At 38.1% G+C, this 18320-nt stretch overlaps 1 protein-coding gene across 2 annotated transcripts in view; it reads right to left on the bottom strand.

Annotated features, from left to right (window-relative positions):
* Positions 1-256: 256 nt before the first annotated feature.
* The window catches only part of MYB (MYB proto-oncogene, transcription factor), a 33663-nt gene continuing 15599 nt past the window's right edge, over positions 257-18320 (bottom strand). For both annotated transcript variants that reach the window (XM_059399170.1, XM_059399171.1), the window contains 6 exons: positions 16769-16911; positions 15442-15556; positions 15225-15350; positions 13916-14026; positions 11706-11813; positions 257-1127 (listed from right to left, as the gene is read on the bottom strand). In XM_059399170.1, the coding sequence (XP_059255153.1) occupies positions 1011-1127; positions 11706-11813; positions 13916-14026; positions 15225-15350; positions 15442-15556; positions 16769-16911 (720 nt within the window). In that variant the 3' untranslated portion in view covers positions 257-1010. The remainder of the gene's footprint in view (positions 1128-11705; positions 11814-13915; positions 14027-15224; positions 15351-15441; positions 15557-16768; positions 16912-18320) is intronic.

The raw sequence follows: 18320 nt of genomic DNA, 5'->3' as shown, positions 1-18320 counted from the left end.
AAAGAAGTGCAATGCATGCTCTTAAAAACCATCAATAACATAAAAAAAAAAAAAAAAACCCAAAACAAAACAAAACAAAACAAAAAACCAAACCAGTAACAACAAATGCAAAATCTCCCAACCAAGTTTTTCAATGTATTACAATGGGGGGTGGGGTGGATGAGGGGAAGGTGTGTGTGTGTGTATATATATATATATATATATATATATATATATATATATATATATAATAAAAAAGTTTGAAATACTAGTGCATAGTCAATTACCTAACACCAAGTTTCTTTTCTTTCCATCCAAAGCTCTACTGCCCCTCTGATACTAGCAGCATGTCTACAGGCTAAAACCATAGCAGCAAAACACATTTTTTCATTTGGCATTTACAAAATTAAATTACTGAATAAAAATATAATTTTTTATAAAACTATTTCGTACAGTAATAATTTTTAAAGCAAGCTAACAAAAAACTCATAAAATGGTTTAGTACAATAAATGTACCTCCAATGATATTAACCATAAATGAGCATTTACAATCTTGATTTAAAGATCCCATGGTATTAAGCCAACATTTACAGTAATGCATTGTGTTTAGTGATTGAGAAAAGTGATATATTGGAATACCTTTGTGTGTGTGTGTGTGTGTGTGTGTGTGTGTGTGTGTAAAATTTCAAAAACCTCATCATGGAAAAAAATACTGGTCCATTGGTCCTCTAAAAAACAGATAAATCACTTTATGTTTTAAAAAAATCGGCATTAAGATATTAAACTGACTACAATTCATTACCTAAAAATTTAGGTAAGACTATTATTTATTTATTTTTTAAAAATCCTTTTTGTGGGGTGAAATCCCAGAAGATTTCATCCACCTAAATGCACTTGGTGCTGCTCTCAACTGTTGTACCACAACAAAAATAGGCTCTTCTCCCATTCATGAAAAGTCTCATGTAAAGGAATGACATATCCCAAGTCAGCTTGAAGTGTTCTGAAAACCATAATGCTTGTCTAGAAACGTCTCACATGACCAGAGTCCGGGTTGAAAAGGCGTTCACATACTTCCGAGCCTGACCAGAAGCCGTCACCTGATCTTCCGTCTTTCCACACGAGGCAGCTTCCCAGGCGCCACCACAAGGCTAATGGGGGGAAAGAGGCCAATGACGAGGTTAGACAGGAGACCCATATTTCAGCCCAAGGATTCCCAATCCCAGCAAGGACAGCTGATGGAATTCTGATCCTCAGACAGCAAAAGGAGATACCAGGGAGCCTTTGTCAGATAAGACATGATTTACGGGACTCCAGCATTATGAAGGGATATTAATGATCAGAAATCATTTATTGCTAAGAGAGAGGAAACCCCACTTCAGACAAGATCACAAGCTACAGTTGCATCTTGGCCCTTGAGCGCCTTTTGTTGATTAGGGTGATTTTTGCAAAGTTGGGAGACAGGAATGGGACTAATCCTCCCAGATACCTAAGATGTCTCTCAGGGCGTTTACTCATTATGCAAACGGGGGAGGGCTTCAGTTCTCTGAGAGAAAAAGCTCCCACAGGTCCTGCAATCGACTCACTACTAAACATAGTATGTATTTTGTATTATCAGTGAAATATCAATTAATTTAGAAATCTCTGTTGTCCAGGTTAGACACGCTGAAAGATCTACTAGGCAGCATCAATATCCGGGTCTGGTGTTCAACACATCACAGTCATGATCTCACTGACACAGCACACGCACCCTGAGGGGGAGGTTCTTTCTCTCTTCAAACTGGCAGGAAATGGAGACTCAGAGAGTGGACATAACCTGCCCAAAGCTGCTCCGAGGGTGAGGAGTGTAGTGGCTTTGGGCCCAGGTTTGTTTCCTGCACAGTCTGAGACCCTGCCTTCCCTCCATATTGCTTCCAACTGAAATACGTACTTTTTTGCTCTACTTAGTTCCTGAAAGGATTTATGATGCTCACAAAATAAATATAAGATAACAGGGATTAAACAGTAGCCGAGGCAGGGTCATGGGGAAATATGGAAAAAATAAATAACACGACGATGGGGTGATATTTGTACATAAAACGTTTGTCATGAAATACAGTGTGCCAGCTAGGTGTCAGCCTCAAGCCTGTGCCTGAGCTCTCTAGCCATCACCGCAAAGGGAGACACAGAAACACAAGCAGATTCGGGGTCTGTGAGCTCAAAACTAAACCGGTAGTTTAGCAAAAGCCCAACTCTTCCCGCTATGGACACCCAAGAGGGATTTTTCCATGGGACAAAAGAATAAGCCAAAAAAGGCCTTTCCTTTTTAGAGCCTCCAAGGTCCTGTAGAGGACAAAGTGAATGCATGGGAACCAGGTGGGGTAAGAGGCACCGTGGGAGGTTCGTGGGGCCGTGCCCAGGTGAAGGGGGGATGGTGCACTGAGACACTGCCCGGGAAGGACAAGATGGGGAGGAGAGAAAAAAGGAACGTACCCTGGGTAGAGAAATAGCTCAAAAGAACCAGGAAGCTGCAGTTTGTACACTGCTTATGGGAGGGACTGCGAGAGAGGAAGATCAGACAGATTTGGTGACAACATTCAGCAAGGGTCACCATGCGCCAGCCATGCTTCCAAGCATTTTCCGTCTTTAATCTCACGCACGTCATCCTGACACAGGTTGCCAGAGGCACAGGGGCGGATTGGTGGCCCAGTTTTGCAGACCGGCCAACGGTATAGGAAGAAAGAATGTGGACAACATCCCCAAGGTTAACCAGCTAAGAAGCAGTGAAGCTGGGCTGAGTCTAGGCCCTTGGGAGTGTAGGACGCCCCTGCCATTAGTGTCCTTAACAGTGGAAAATTGCAGGCTCAGCCCAGTGAGGTCTTGGATTGCAGGAAGAAGTGTTTAGATGGTGGGGTGGGGGGGCAGAGTGAAGGTCAAAATCATCAGGCTTTGTAGCAAAGAGGAATCATTCTGAATGAACGTGGCGTTTGTACAGTGATGGGGTTTCCTAGCCTATGGCTGGAACAAAGTGTCAGTGACAGAAGGCTTATGGTGCCATGTTTCTAACTTGGGAGCTTGCACAGACACAAAGCTGGTTTCTCGGCTTCTGCCCCACCTGCCACGCAGTCTCACCACTAATGCAAAGGGCATCATCCAAGTTTACACACGTTTGCTCTGAAGGCTCAGAAGCTCAGCACCTACCCTGAAATACTATATAGCGAGATGGATTATCATAATATTTTCCTGGAGTTGTGTATCATAAGGATGACAGGTGTTTGTTTGGGGCTGACTTCTGCCTTGGGTCACATTTATTTTTTTCCTAAACAAAATCACCAGAGTAGTTACAGTATTCCTTTGAAATAGTTCTGAATAAATGATGGTTCTCCAGGTTCAAACAAGCAGATTAAACACACGTTTCTCTAGTGTATATCTGTCCGTACAAATTCCATATTTCAATTAAGTCAGTTATTTCCATGTTGTTGCTAAATTGTTCAGTGCCATGCTGAAACACCAAATTGAGGCATGAAGCCCAATTAAGAAAAGTTGATGTTACCGTTTCAGTGACTGAGTTAGCATCTGTTGCCACTGCCATGGTGTGACCTGTCACTACTCCAGACTGAAGAGGGAAATATGGCAGACGGCTGCATGAAGGATTGCGCAATGCTCAGAACCAAGGGCATGGGTCTTAAAAACAAGTGAGTGAAGAGGCTACAGAAGGAAATACCTTCATATGCCAATATCTTCTGTGTAAATCCCAAATCACATAAGACACATGCAAAACCTCAAAATACCTATTTTGAGAGAATCCATACAAACAGATGGAGGGGAAGGGGGAATGAAGGTGAGATTGGAGAGAAAAGTGAGAAACAGGGACAAATGTTTCTATTTTTCTCTGGTGAAGAATTTTTCTACTTAATACTGCTCAGCCATCCAAAAAAAAAAAAAGAAAGAAAAATTTTGCCATTTCAAACAATGTGGATGGAACAAGAGGGTATTATACTAAGCAAAATGAGTCAATCAGAGAAAGATAATTATCATAAGATCTCACTCGTAGGTGGAATTTAAGAAACAAAATAGAGGATCGTATGGGAAGACAGGAAAAAATAAAAGATGAAAGCAGAGAGGGAAACAAACCCTAAGAGCCTCTTAATCATAGGAAATAAACTGAAGGTTGCTGGAGGGCAGGGGTCTGTGGGAGATGGGGTAACTGGGTGACGAACATTAAAGAGGACACGTGATGGGCAGTATATAAGACTGAATAATCACTGACCTCCACCTCTGAAATCAATAATCCATTATATGTTAGTTAATTGAATTTAAATAAAAAAAATTTTTTTAAAGAATTTTTCTTAGCTGTGCTTCAATAAATATAGACTTAATTTTTCTAAACATGTAAATTATGTATCTTCTTGAAATTCGACTGTGTTCTAATTGGCTCTCCTACATGGCTCAACACTTTATCCATGTTTAGCTCTTTCTCCAGGAGTAGATATTTAAAACAAGATCAATATGAAAAAGGTACCCTATATTTTTAATTAGTGTTTTAAGGAAACTTTTCAAACAGTCAGTTTTTCCTAAGTCAAAATAGAATTTTCCAAGAAACAAATCGAATTCCAGAAAATGGAGCATCTCAAGGGCATATAAGCCCTGTAGCTCAAAGCCCGGGGAGGGCAAGACGGTTGGAACACATGACTGTCCTGGTGCAGACAAACACCAGGACCCAGTAGCCACTGTGTGTAGAAAAGCCAGTGGGCACCATGAGCGGGCATCTCCTCTTCTGTGGGTGTGAGTACTTCTTACAACAATGAATGAAAAACCTGGTTAGAGCAGACATAGACCAACAGGGTGAGAGTTATGGAAGAGCAGAGGCACCAGTACTCAGGTAAGAGAAGAGGTGCTCAGGTCCAGCAGCTGAAATGACGATGGCCTCCTCTTTTGCTTCTTTCTCTCTCCTTACCTCTTCCTTCCCTCTCCCTACCTTGAAGCTCTGTGGCCCTTGGCCAACTTTTCAAGCAAACAGAAGAGTTTTGACAAAGGGGGATTAAATGTCTTCATGCTAGAAGAATATTTTTTACTACTGTCATATATACCTTTGTGCCTCCTTGATTCCGTCTTTAATTTTAGCTTCCTTTACAGGATTGATTAGAATTATGGATTTCTGCACATGAATTCTCGTGTTAATGCAGCCCTGTCACTCAAATGCTAATTCATTTCAACATTAATAATCCTACTACACATCCTCCTCCTCTTGCCTGAGAGTCACCTTGTTTATCCTGAGATGGGCCTTTAATTGTCCTCGGGGCAGAAGTGAACTGTAAACAGACTGTCAAAGCTTTAACTGGGATATCCTGCTAAGGCACTTGAAATAAATACTTGGATCCTTTGTGGAAAACAGAAGAAATAAAATGAGACAAGACCATGTCCACAGGTGGTTTTCTGTCAGAATTAGATTGTCTTCTCGTTTTCCTCTAGAATATAGGTTTTTTCATCATGTTGAACATTATTATATTCACACTGCAACTTCACACAATAGCTGATGTTCAAAAATCTTGGCAAGCTACGTGCATTCCAATTCAGAGTTCTAATAAAAAATTTGTATCAGTCATAAAAAAAATGATTTTGACAAACCAAAGCAACTCATGAGACAGTACTGTTTTTCTTTAGTTCTGTTTTTAAATAAGAAATAGGTGTCCTAACAAGTAAGGACAAGAATTATCCAATTATTTTATTTAACCCATCTGAAGAAAAGATTTGCTCTGGACTAAAATTCTAAAAGTCAAAAATTCCTTCCCCAAAGGGCATCATTTAAAGATGTATCAATTATAAGACATAATGTAAAAATCTTGAAAACTGTTGAATCTTGAACGTCAGGGATGGACCAGCGATGAAATGTCACTAAGGTAAGGTCAGTGGTCAACTTCTCCCACGCATGAAGGCCTCCCATTGTCTGCACAAAACAGTGAAATGACCCCAACTTCAGGGTTTTTAACTTCTCATAGAAAAAAGCCTTAAAAGTTAGGGAATTAAAGGTTCAGGCAGTGATTGGAAGTTGCCCCATCCACTTGTGCCTCAACTGCCCACCCAAAGCCAAGTTAACTGTTGCTAATGTGATTATAATTTTCCCCAGTTTGGAGTTTTCCCTGCATGTCTCAGGGTTATGGTTCCATCTTACATGTTCATAGACTTTGCAAACATTTATAGGCTAGGATGTCACATATTAGTTCAGACTATTAAGATTAAGACAAGTGCCAAATTGCTCCAAAGCAATTCTATCTTTACTGGCCCAAGGAAGAGTTAGCATCATAGTGTTTACTAAGGTGAACAAAAACAAACAAACAAACAAACAAATCCATGTCTTGTAATGTCTGGGGCAGGGCATCCTGAATTTGAGCTTGATATCCTTTTCCCTCCTTATTCAGCCTTTTCTAGTTCAACCCAAAAGCTGAATATGGCCAACTTGCTTATTTTAAGACATATATAGAAAGCAGGTCACTGAAGTACTACCAACAACTATGTGAATACTTGCTGCGGCAAGTGGAAAAAAGTGACCCAAGCGAGAACAAAATGAGTACAGAGGTATCCAAAGGAGCAGATCAACCACACCACAGTACATTAAGAAATACCTAGAAAGACCTATGTCGTGTGTAGACAGATTGTTTTCCATGTCTGTTGACATGCCAACACAAGAAGCAGAAAAATAGAGAAAACCAATTAATCAGTTGTTTCATCTCCATCATACCAAAGGTAGCTCTGACTACCTTTATTTCAGGAATCAGTTGAGTCAGCTCTCTCTTTGGGTGACCCACTGACATAGTTCTGCAAGAGTGGAACCGGGAATGAGAAAGAATGTGCTAGAGGAAATAGTACACCACAGGGCAAGAAGCCCTGGCCATAGGGGAGGCCTCCTTGCCTCTTTCTGACAGAGACTGTGTACAGCCTTTGCCTGATAATAGATAACACCAATGTCCATGGGCAGTTGTGCTGTCATTTTGAAAGCAATGTTATCTCCATTTCATCGTCCTACCAACCTTGTATGATGAGTGGAGGACATACTAGAGTCCTCAAGTTATAGACAAGAGCATTTTGGTCTGAAGAGGTTAATGAATTAGGATCACATAATCAGAAAATGGTGGAGTCTAAACCAGACCCCAGGTTCCTGTTGTCTGCATGCTAGTTTATCGTGCTCTTCAGCAATGCTGATCATCCAAAAAAAATTCACCCTGTTTTTAAAAAAACTCATTAACAATTCATATAAAGATAGGAGCAATCAAAAACACATGGAACTGAAAAAGGGAGTCTCATCTATTTGCAATAATATTTTAAGATTCCTCAATGCTGTGTAAATGTGTTTAAATAATAATGACCCGAGAAAGTCACTTAAATTAAATTCACTGTTTTACAAAAGTAAGGCCATGACAAGCCAAGTCAGGAAATTAAAATTTAAAGCTGTCATTCTGTGGTTAGAAAAAAAGCGGAAAGTGCGTGTGTAAAACAGCATATGAACATATCTTTTACACTTGGGTTTTAAATAGGAATAAAGGGAAATTATAATTTAAGAGAAAAATACAGAAGTTCAGAAGGCTTATAACTTAAGTACAGTTTCGGATTTGCCACTGAAAATGTTTACCTCAAGAAATGTTTATTAGCATAATAAAGTTATTTCAAAATGTAAAGCTAATTAAAAAGCATTTTGAAGAAAAGAGGTAGCTCTTTTCTCCTTGTTGAGGAGGGAGCTTTGCGTTCATACGTGTGTGTCCCAAACTGCAAGCTTTCTAAGCCAACTTTTATTTCCCCAAATTAGATAGTTTTATAACCTTCTAGATTCCATCCTCTACCCCCATACAATGAGGGAAAAACATGGTATAATTGTCTAACATGAAGATCTCACATAGTCTGAGCTACATGAAAGAGACACAAATATCAAAAATGTCTCAGAACATTTTTATTATGAGTACCTGTTCACTGGTACAATGTAAAATTAAAGCACCTTTAAAAAGAAAAAAGAAATTCAACAATTATAAGATTGTGCAGCTGCCACAAATTCCTTTTGGAAGAAGGCTGAGCATAAATAATTTTAAAAACAAAAAGAACATTATTTGTGCCCAATGGATAATATAGCCTCTATGTAAGCATTATAGTTTATGGATTGTAACTCGGAGTTCTGAGTTGTTAAAATTCATTGCTTCTCAATGACAACCCACATAACACATGGACATACTTAGCACCCTGATTTTGGTCTCTACACACCTTTTTCCACTGAAAGGATCAGAGCTCTTGGGGGAAATGGTTAATTCCAGGAAGAGAGCAAGGAAATATGACTATTAAGCTATAGCAGTGTAAATTAAATGAAATCCGAAAATTCTGTTCCTCAGTGGCATTAGCCACATTTCAAGTGCTCTAGCCACATACGACTAGTGGTTATCAAACTGGACAACAGCATATTGGGCATTTCCATCACTGCAGGAGTTCTATTGGACAACATTGGTCTAGAGATTAAAAGAGATTTAAAAGACTTAACAACAAAATGAAACTTTTTCATTTCTGATTAGAAAAATAAAAAGAATCTTTTTTGGATTAATGGGGGAAACTTAAATAGAGCCACAGAATTAGAATATTAAGGAATTATTGTAAATAACAATGTGTGATGGCGGTATTAGGTCATTTAAAAAAACATTTTTAGAGATACATCTGGAAGTACATAAATGAATAAATGTTGTATTGTCTGGAATTTTAACACATGATAAAAATAGATGCAGTAAATATGGTAAAATGTTAATAAATCAGAATAAATCTAAATCAGAATATTTTCTATAATTCTATGTATGTTTGAAACTTGTCATAATAAAATGTCAAACTCACAGCTTCTTGCATTTCTAGTTTTAGAATATCAAATGTGTATAAGCATGTGCATTTCTTATGTACATTAGAAGCTAGAACCACAAAGGTCCAGTAGTTTGGCCTCAAAAATAGTAATTGCTCTGCCTAACGTGTTATTGCCATAATTAAGCCAGGGATGATTAAAACTGAAATGAGAGAACACAGAATTACTGTAGTCTTCAATAAACTGTGCTTGTGTTTAAGTTACCTAGACTACTGGGTGGATAGGATAGACAATCAATTGCCCTATATAAGTGGCAGACATTTTATATTTTAGAAGTATCAAAATTTTAAACTTTTTAAGGAATCATATCTAGTTGTTTTAATTAAAAACACTATGATAAAAATATCAAGACTATTTGGCTAAAATCCCATTCAATATGTGATTTATTTTAAGTACAAAAGCTGTAGGTTATATAAAGTACTCTTAAGCTGAAAAGCCAGACCATGTAAGAAATGCATTTGTTCAGTAATGCTATTCACAAGCAATCTGCCTAAATAAGTCAAATTGAATTATCAATGGAAATATATGATAAAGTATTATGTCCTAAACAGACAAAATTACCAAACTGCATAAGAACCTATGCAAATATTGTTGAATTGGGACTACATGAAATAGAAACAATATATGCTTAAATATTGAGATTCACTTGATGAATTTCCCAATATTTATCACAGTAGTTTAAAACATTTTAGAAATCGCCTATTTCTATGGTATCAGAAGCTAAAGCTCCAAGACACAAAACAATGGAAATTCTTGGTGTGTACTATTCATTCATTTAATGAGTATTTCTTAAAATGAATTAGTTATCTATTACAGCAGGTTATTAAGATATATTTAAGCAATATGAATCAGTAAACCATATAGTGCAGATAGAAACATTGACTCTAAAATTAACTTCTGGATCTCAATTATTTCATTTAGAGGAATTGACAAATACTGCCTTCACTACATGATCTATATGAATGGCTTAATCCCATTATACAGATATTAGAATCTGTAGAGTGCCAAACACGACTCCTTTATATGGCAGAAAATATAGATTAATGAAACAGGGCTCTACTTAATTTTGAGTCTCAAAGATAACTAATATTTCCATTAAATAATATATAAATACATTAATGATAAAGTTCCATACTAATCATTTTTTAAAAAATACATTAGCATGTTAGATTAAAAAACCTGACAACTTACTTTTTTATAATACTGACAACTTGCCAGTTTTATATAACATATCTTTTATATCAGTTCCATGTTCAGCCCTAATGGTTTTGTCCAAACACTATTCAGTTAGGCCCAAGAGCTAGGATTCAATTTTAGTAAAGTAACCTGGGGTTTTCAACTTACCCAATGACAGTTACTCACATCATGATATCTGTCCTCAAATATACTTACATGTTCACTCTCTGAAATTCAGAATGCCTTTTTTCTGTACTACTGTAAATATAGGTTGAATCCCAGACTAGGTTATAAAATATATGTAAGATTTACTCAAGCTTACTATACTAACAACAACAGTCAAATTCTAGGCTCTGGAAACCTAGGGCCAAGTATTTTGGAAGGAAGATGGAAAGAAAAACAAAGAATGCATTGCCTTTCTGGAGCCAGGATCAGTCTAGGTTAAATTTTGAAAGAGCTGACCTTCGCCTTGACATTCTTCTAACCTGCTTTCTAGGCCCCCTTTGGCCTCAGTGGAGTTTGTTCTCTTCTTCCTGTCCCAGTTCTTGGTGACACACAGGCCTGACTGACTCAGGAACACTCCAGAAGCCCCCCACACCCTGGCTTTCCCTCTTCTGTGTCCTATATTCCAGTCAACCATCAGTCTCTCACCAGAGCAGCTGGATCAGATAGAGGCCACAGGAAAACAATCTGATTACAAAGCAAAATGTGCCTACAGCCCTTCTAGCTGTATTTGTATTACTTAAAAAATAATACCAAATATCACCAATCCTTAAAAAGGGGAAGTTTTAAGATTCTCACAATTTGGGGGGGAGAACACCTACCACAATGATAGGGAAGCCCTTAAGAGGAAAAAAAAAAAAAAAAGACAAGTTCTCAAAGCACACCAACTTATTCTGGTTACATTAATTCACAGTACAAATAGCACTTTCCACTTCTGTCTCTAGGTTTTCTATACATCTTAGGGTTTGTGAAGTTTCCTTCAGGGTAGCTCAGAGACGTGGAGGGGAGGGCTCTGCAGGTGACTGGATGCTGGGCTACTTCATGTTGGGAACTGCTTTAAATACTTTAGGGGAGTAAATTTGCATTCTTTTTTACATTTGGCTCAGGATTAATTTGGCATTTGCTGTATTTCATCAACATACACCTACTTCAGGGTTATAAGGGAAATCTCTTTTGATATTAAAACCCAGGAGCAGACCATCAACTACGGCTTAGCCACACAACACTGGCAGCTGACTTTCTTATTCTGGTAGTCAAATAGATGGTAATCATTTTCCAACTAGTTAATATCAAACTTAATTTTAAACCCAAATAGTGCCTGAGTTTTGATGGCTTACTAATTAAGCATAAAAGGTAAAAATTGGGAAACAAAAAAAAACTGTATCCATAAACTTTTTATGACATGTTTAAGAGCAGAAGAGGAAGATATTGACACGTGTAAGCACTGATCTTGCCCTCAGTCACAGTAAGAAATGTTTCACTTCATCACACTTTGAAAACCTGCTCTAATAAAAGCTTGTGCTGTGTCTCATGTGAGTGGCAATAAGGAATTGTTAGATTTTAGACATCAAGAGTTAAAAGGCATCACTCCTCTATAACTAACGTCTTAAAATAAACCCCCCCCCAAAACCCTCCAGATGAGTGTTTTGGTGAATGGCTTTTAAGGCACCAATGTTGGAACAGTAATTACCTGCAAGGGACTCGCCAGGGACCTGTTTTTAGGTACTGTAAATGCTTTGAGAACATGGTCTTCATCTTCTGATACTGGCGTCATTAAAACGGAACTTGTGAGAATATTCTAAAGGGAAAGAACAATTTGGAATTTAAATGACCCTGGAAAACATGAGAGCTGACACAATTTTGACACTGTAGAGAGGAGATTATATGAAGTGATACACATGAGCAGGAACAAGTGTGGGAACCTGCCAGAAATTCTCTTCTTGCTGAGCTTAGAGAAGACCTTAGCTATGCCCCAATCCTAATCCCACTGTGGCAAACACTTCTAAAACAAAAAGCTTTGGGGTCTGACACAGTTCTAGGCAGGAGGTGGGCACTCAAAAAAATAAAAAATCTGCTAAAGGAATTGGTAAATCCATGCTTTTAAAAACGAAAGACTGGGGCGGTTGTGTGGCTCAGTTTGTTAAGCAACTCCCTTCAGCTCAGATCACGATCCTGGAGTCTCAGGACCAAGTCCCACATCAGGTTCCCTGCTCCGTGGGGAGTCTGCTCTCCCTCTGACCTCTCCACTCTCACGCTCTCTCTCTCAAATTAAAAAAAAAAAAAGTGAAAGACTGGGGCACCTGGGTGGCTCAGTTGGTTAAGCAGCTGACTCTTGATTTCAGCTCAAGTCATGATCTCAGGGTTGTGAGATCAAGCCCTGATTTGGGCTCTGAAATCAGTGGGGAGTCTGCTTAGGATTCTCTCTGCCTCTCCCTCTGCCCCTCCTCCTGCTCTTGCTCTTCTAAAATAAAGAAATAAATATTTTCTAAAAATAGAAATGAAAGATTTACTTAGCGCTAGAGAACTCTTTATTTTGTATATTGGTACCAAAATATTTTAGAGCTACAAATTAATGGCAGTGCAGTATAATGGTTAAAAGCATGGAATTTAGAGCAAGACTTTCTGAGTTCTAATCCTGAACCACCACTTATTGGCTATAAAACCTTAAGCAAGTAAGTAAGCCTCCTTGTGCCTGTTTCCCAGTTGGAATAATGGCAAAGATGATGTTACCAATTTTGCAAGGCTATTGTGAGGCTTCAATGAGGTGATACATCTGAAGTTCTTAGAATGGCACTTACCCCTTAGTACATACTGAATAAAGATGAACAATTGTTATTAGCTCTGATTCTCCATAAAGGACAACCGTTTGCAAACTCCAAACTTTAATGATGGTGGTAACTGAGTGCTAAGAAGAAAGGAGCCATTAAGCCATGACAGGAAATGGAGGAAACACAGTACATATCACTAAGGGAAAGAAGCCTGTCTGAAAAGGCTACACCATGTATGATTTTAATGATATGAAGTCCTGGAAAAAGCAAAACTATAGAGACAGTCAAAAGATCAGCAGTTGCCAGGGGTTGGCAGCGCCAGAGGTTGGTGGTGAAGGGACAAATAGGTAGACCGCAGAGAATTTTTAGGACAGTGAAACTACTGTGTATCTATCCTATTCTAATGGTGGATACATGTCATAAATTTGTCCAAACCTATCGAATGTATAGCACCAAAGGTGAACCCTAATATAAGCCCTAATATAGACTTTGGGGGAGGAAGGACCAATGATGTTGGTTCATCAATAGTAACAAAGGGACCACTCTAGTGGGGGGTGTCGGCAATGGGGAGGGCTATGCAGGCACGGGGAGGGGGGGTGTGGAAAATCTTGGCAGCTTCATAGTTTTGCTGTGAACCCAAAACCACTCTAAAAAACAAAGTTTATTTTAAAAAATGGTGGCAAGCAAAGTCATGCAGTAGTAAGAATAATAAAGGGTGTTTGCTATAGACACGGACTGACCTCATGCTAGATGCTACCTAAAACCAAACAGGAGGCAATGCAACAAGGAGGAAATACTACCCTTAGAAGACAAACACTTGAAAAGAAAATGTAAAATTAACGTTCTGCTTTCATGGAAATATGTATTTTGGCGCAGGAGATTTTTTAAGTGGCAGGGATTTCTCAAATCATAAGAATACAAGTAATGAAAAAATCTGCATGGAAAAGAATCTATTTCCAATACATATACAAAAATTTCTATATTCAGCATTAATAATCATGAGAAAATAGTCATACAGGAGAGAACATTTAGAAATAGGATGCATTAAATAGTGCTAAAACCACAGGAGCCTCATGCACCATGCAGAGAATTCTGTGGGGCACCAACATCTCCTAAATGGGCAAGTACTTACTGGCACATCTGTCACAGGCGATGTCTGTGTGAACAGCTGGGTGTTCAGGCTCTCCCCTTCCCAGTGGTTGGAGCAGAAGAAGTTTCCTGCTTTATCTGTTGGGGATTCCACCTAAAAGCAAACAGGAAGTGCTTCGTTGTTTCTAGAACACTTCCCACAGAACACTGACCCTTGAGAGTAAATTTCTATAAAATGAATAATATCTGAGGATTTAATGTATATCATGTTGACTGTAATCAAACTATACTGTATAATTGAAATGGGCTATGAGAGCAGAACTTCAACGTTCTCACAAAAAAAATTTAACAAAAGGTCAACATGTGAAGTGTTGGATGTGCCCATTAACTCAGTGAGGGAGAATCCTTCCACAATGTATGTGTATATCATATCATCTTGTTGTACACTTTAAATCTCTTACAACTTTGTCAATCTTATCCCAATGAGTCAATCTCTGGTCAGTCTCTCAAACATTTATCCTTATATGAAAAAAAAATTCCAGAGGCACTATATCCACCTATTGGAAATACTTCTTGCCACCCAAGATAAAACTTTTTCTTTTTTAAAAAGATTTTATTTATTAATTTGAGAGAGAGAGAGAGAGAGTACATGCATGGGGAGAGGCAGAAGGAGAGGGAGATGCAGACTCCCTGCTAAGCTGGGAGCCTAACTCAGGGCTTGATCCCGGGACCTGGAGGCTATGACCTGAGCTGAAGGCAGATGCTTAATGATCTTAGCCACCCAGCTCCCCCAAAACTAAAACTTTGATCCTTGCAAGTTAGTGTCTTTTTCTTTTATACTAGACACTATTAGATACTATTATTTTAATTTAAATTTCAACTCTCCATGACATCTGGAAATTAAAATTCACGTGTATTAATTATCTATGTGTTTGAGTATCAGTGATAAAAATGTACAGAAAAGAAGTGCCTGCATGGCTCAGTTGACTGAGCATCCATCCCTTGATCTCAGGGTCGTGAGTTCAAGCCCTGCATTGGGCTCCATGCTAGGCATGAAGCCTACTTAAAAAACAAACCGACAAAGTCCAGTAAAATGTTTTCCTCTCTTTTTTAAATCCTCCCTAACACATTTTCTGTTCAAACACGAAGTAGATAGAGGTGGCTTGGCCTCCCAGATGAGAGGTCCCATGCCTACTACAGTCTGACAGTACCTCTTAGCTGCATCTTGTAGAAAAATCTTGTACAAAAAGTGCTGTTGATCCCCAGTCCTGATGCCAGATATATAAGGCTGCCACAAGGAACAGAGGCAGCAGGATTCCCATCTTACTCCCTCCAAAGGATCTTGTGCTTACCTCTTGTTTTATCTTTTTCAGCAAAGGGGGTCCATTTTCTTGAAACTCAGCAACAATGCCAGGTTCGTCCGATTCCTGCTTGATCACATCCTGTAGGTCTTCTACTAGGTGAGATGGTGTTTGAGGCTGAAAGGAAGAGTGGGCACGTGTGCGTCAGAGGACAATTTCTGTCTGTGCTAATCAACTGGCTAACCTTGGGAACTTGGCCCAGACTTACTAGCATCTTCAGAGGACCATATTTAATTTCTTGAGCTGCCAGGGCATGTTTGAATGGTGTAGGAGTTCTTGGAGAGCTTTCTAGGATTGACCTTTTGATAGCTGGAGTTCTAAAACTTTAAAAAGAAAACAAGTGTTGGTTCAGTTATAGAAGAACATTTGTCCTTCCCATCACTCTATCTATTAAATGCAATATTTTTGTACTGAATAAACTCTGTTATTGATATACAATTGGGTATGTGAATTAACCATATATGTGTTGTTAAGAAAAAGATAATATACATATATATATATCACATATTACCAAATAGTTCAAATTAGGATACTCTTAAGAGGATTCAACTATTTTTTTTCATCTTTCTTTCATCATTCTGGAGACACAGTGATCCTAGGTTTTTATAATGACTAAAAGCTTTATAAAGATCTGTTGTCATTTACAAATCAATTTGATCTATTCATTAAAACAGGCCCACAACAGAAAACATGCGTTAACCTTTTAAAATGTACTTATTGTAAGGGGAAATTGTAAGATATCATTTTTTAAAGGTTTCTTATAATTCATCTTGATGTTCTCCGCCATTTCTTTGAATTGGGGAAGGGTTTTTTAAAATATAAACATTGCTTAACCACTCCTTAGCTTCTGATCATATGATATTACTGGGGATTTTAGAAGTCCTATCTCTAGATAAATTTCAAAAAGGAAATATAAGCTTAAAGCATATGCACTACTCAAAGAACCATACCATTGTTATTCTGAGTTTTATAATCAGAGAGGAAAGGAGGATGAAAATCTTATCCTTAGTGAAGAAGCAAAAGCCTTACTGAGCAAATGGAACAACTGAATGGAAAAGTTATATGAGTATGATCTCACTTCTACATGTGGTCCTACATAGTCCTTCTGAATAGGACTTTTTTTTTTTTTTTAAGATTTTATTTATTTATTTGACAGAGGGAGAGAGAGCACAAGTAGGCAGAGAGGCAGGCAGAGAGAGAGAGAGAGAGGAGGAAGCAGGCTCCCTGCCGAGCAGAGAGCCCGATGTGGGGCGGATCCCAAGACCCTGGGATCATGACCTGAGCCAAAGGAAGAGGCTTTAACCCACTGAGCCACCCAGGCATCCCTGAATAGGACATTCTGAAGTGAGTTACAAAATGTAATCGAGTTTACCTACTGACTTGCCACCCCTAGGTAGTTGTAATGTGCCTAGGACAGATATAGTCAATGTGGGAATATCCATGATTAGATACATAAAAATGGGTCAGATATTTGGAGGCTAAATTCCATTAATTAAATGAAAGTAAATAATTTTATTCTTGAACCAAGCACTTACATAGTATTTTCCTTTTGAGTTTTCACAGTCTGGTCTCTATGAAATGGTGTTGTAACAGTCAATTTGTGACCACTGAGAGGTGTGGAAGTTAAAGAAGGCATTTCCAAGTCTAAGTTTTCATGGTTACCAGAAGTGTTTAAGAACTAAATATGGAAAGAAAGAAAAAAAATTACATAAGCACTGATTCTTTATTCAGCCCGACTTAAATATCACACTGATAACAAGTGAGTATGTGTTACTGACCCATTCTGTAAAATAATAACGATATTAATAGGCACATAATGTTGGACAGGGTATTGTTTTATTTCAGTTGGAGTGCAATTTGGAGTGCAATTTCCAAGCAATAAAATCTAGGGTCATTCTGAAAAATTCACAAAATCCTATGAAAATATTCTTAATAAATACTATTTGTCATTAAAGAGAATGAGCTACATACTTTAAGATTATAGCCTTAAAGTGATTTTTTGGAAAGTAATTATTGTTTTTCTTTCATGCTGTTTTTTTTTCTCTTTAATGACCTACGAATTATCATGATGGAAGGTTTGCATTATATGGAAAGTTCTTGAATAATAAGATATGTTTCTCAGAATGTCATTGTTCTGGGGCAATCATAGGTGTTCCTCAAAAAGTTCTAAGGTAAAATAAGTTTGGGAAACAAACATATCATAATCTCCTCCTGGATATTCACAAAGTGCATCAGTGTCTTTAAAAACTCTGAGAGGTCCTGTAGTAAAGAAACCAATTTTAACTGTGACATAGTGTTTCCCAAGCTTATATTCTTATATATTTAGATTTTTTCTGGAACATCTACTAAAGCCTTGCAGAACTAATATTCTCCAGAACACAATTTGGAAGATGCAAACAAATAACAAGATAATTTGGGGGGGCGGGTGCTTCATTTGCTCACATTTAAAGCTCTCCTTAAAATAAACTCAATAGACGTACTTGGGAAAATGTGTTAAAGTGCCAAATTATCTAATAACTTCAATCAGTTTAGCAATTAAGGACTACAAGTCTCTGATAAGAATTATAATTTCCATGCCTTGAAAAAACTCTATGCAATGAGAATATTCATGGCAAAAACCATGTTGATAAAATAGTATGGCATAACCTAAAGAAGCCAATGTTGAGGAAATTAAAATTAAAACCTAAGTTGTTTTCCTTAAGTATTTGTTCCTTACGCTTTCCCAAAACTTTCCCCACTGAAGTATGGATCAGAACCTCTCAAGCTTCTGGTTGCAACCCAAATGCTCTCCAAACCCAGTTTGGTTCCCTCCTCCCTGGGTCAGTGAATCACAAAATAATAAGTGAACAAACAGGCAGAAAATCTGCTAAAGTTTTTAAGGAGGGGGAAGGGATGGGAGAAAAGGAAGGGATAGAAATGTTAAACTCTAACGTTGGAGGAAATAAAAGCACATCCCATGCAACTAACAGTGTTTCAAATTACCCGCAAGAAAGAGAGCATTATGACACAATCAGCAGTCAGCCTACAGACGGCTCCAGCTATGGGAGGCAGTATGACGTGGCAACAGCCAGAGTCAATGATGGAACA

This window comes from Mustela nigripes, chromosome 5 (assembly GCF_022355385.1).
Source record: "Mustela nigripes isolate SB6536 chromosome 5, MUSNIG.SB6536, whole genome shotgun sequence".
In the NCBI taxonomy this organism is placed as follows: Eukaryota; Metazoa; Chordata; class Mammalia; order Carnivora; family Mustelidae; genus Mustela; species Mustela nigripes.
The sequence above is the reverse complement of the archived record's forward strand: the minus strand, read 5'-3'. Positions and strand labels throughout refer to the sequence as shown.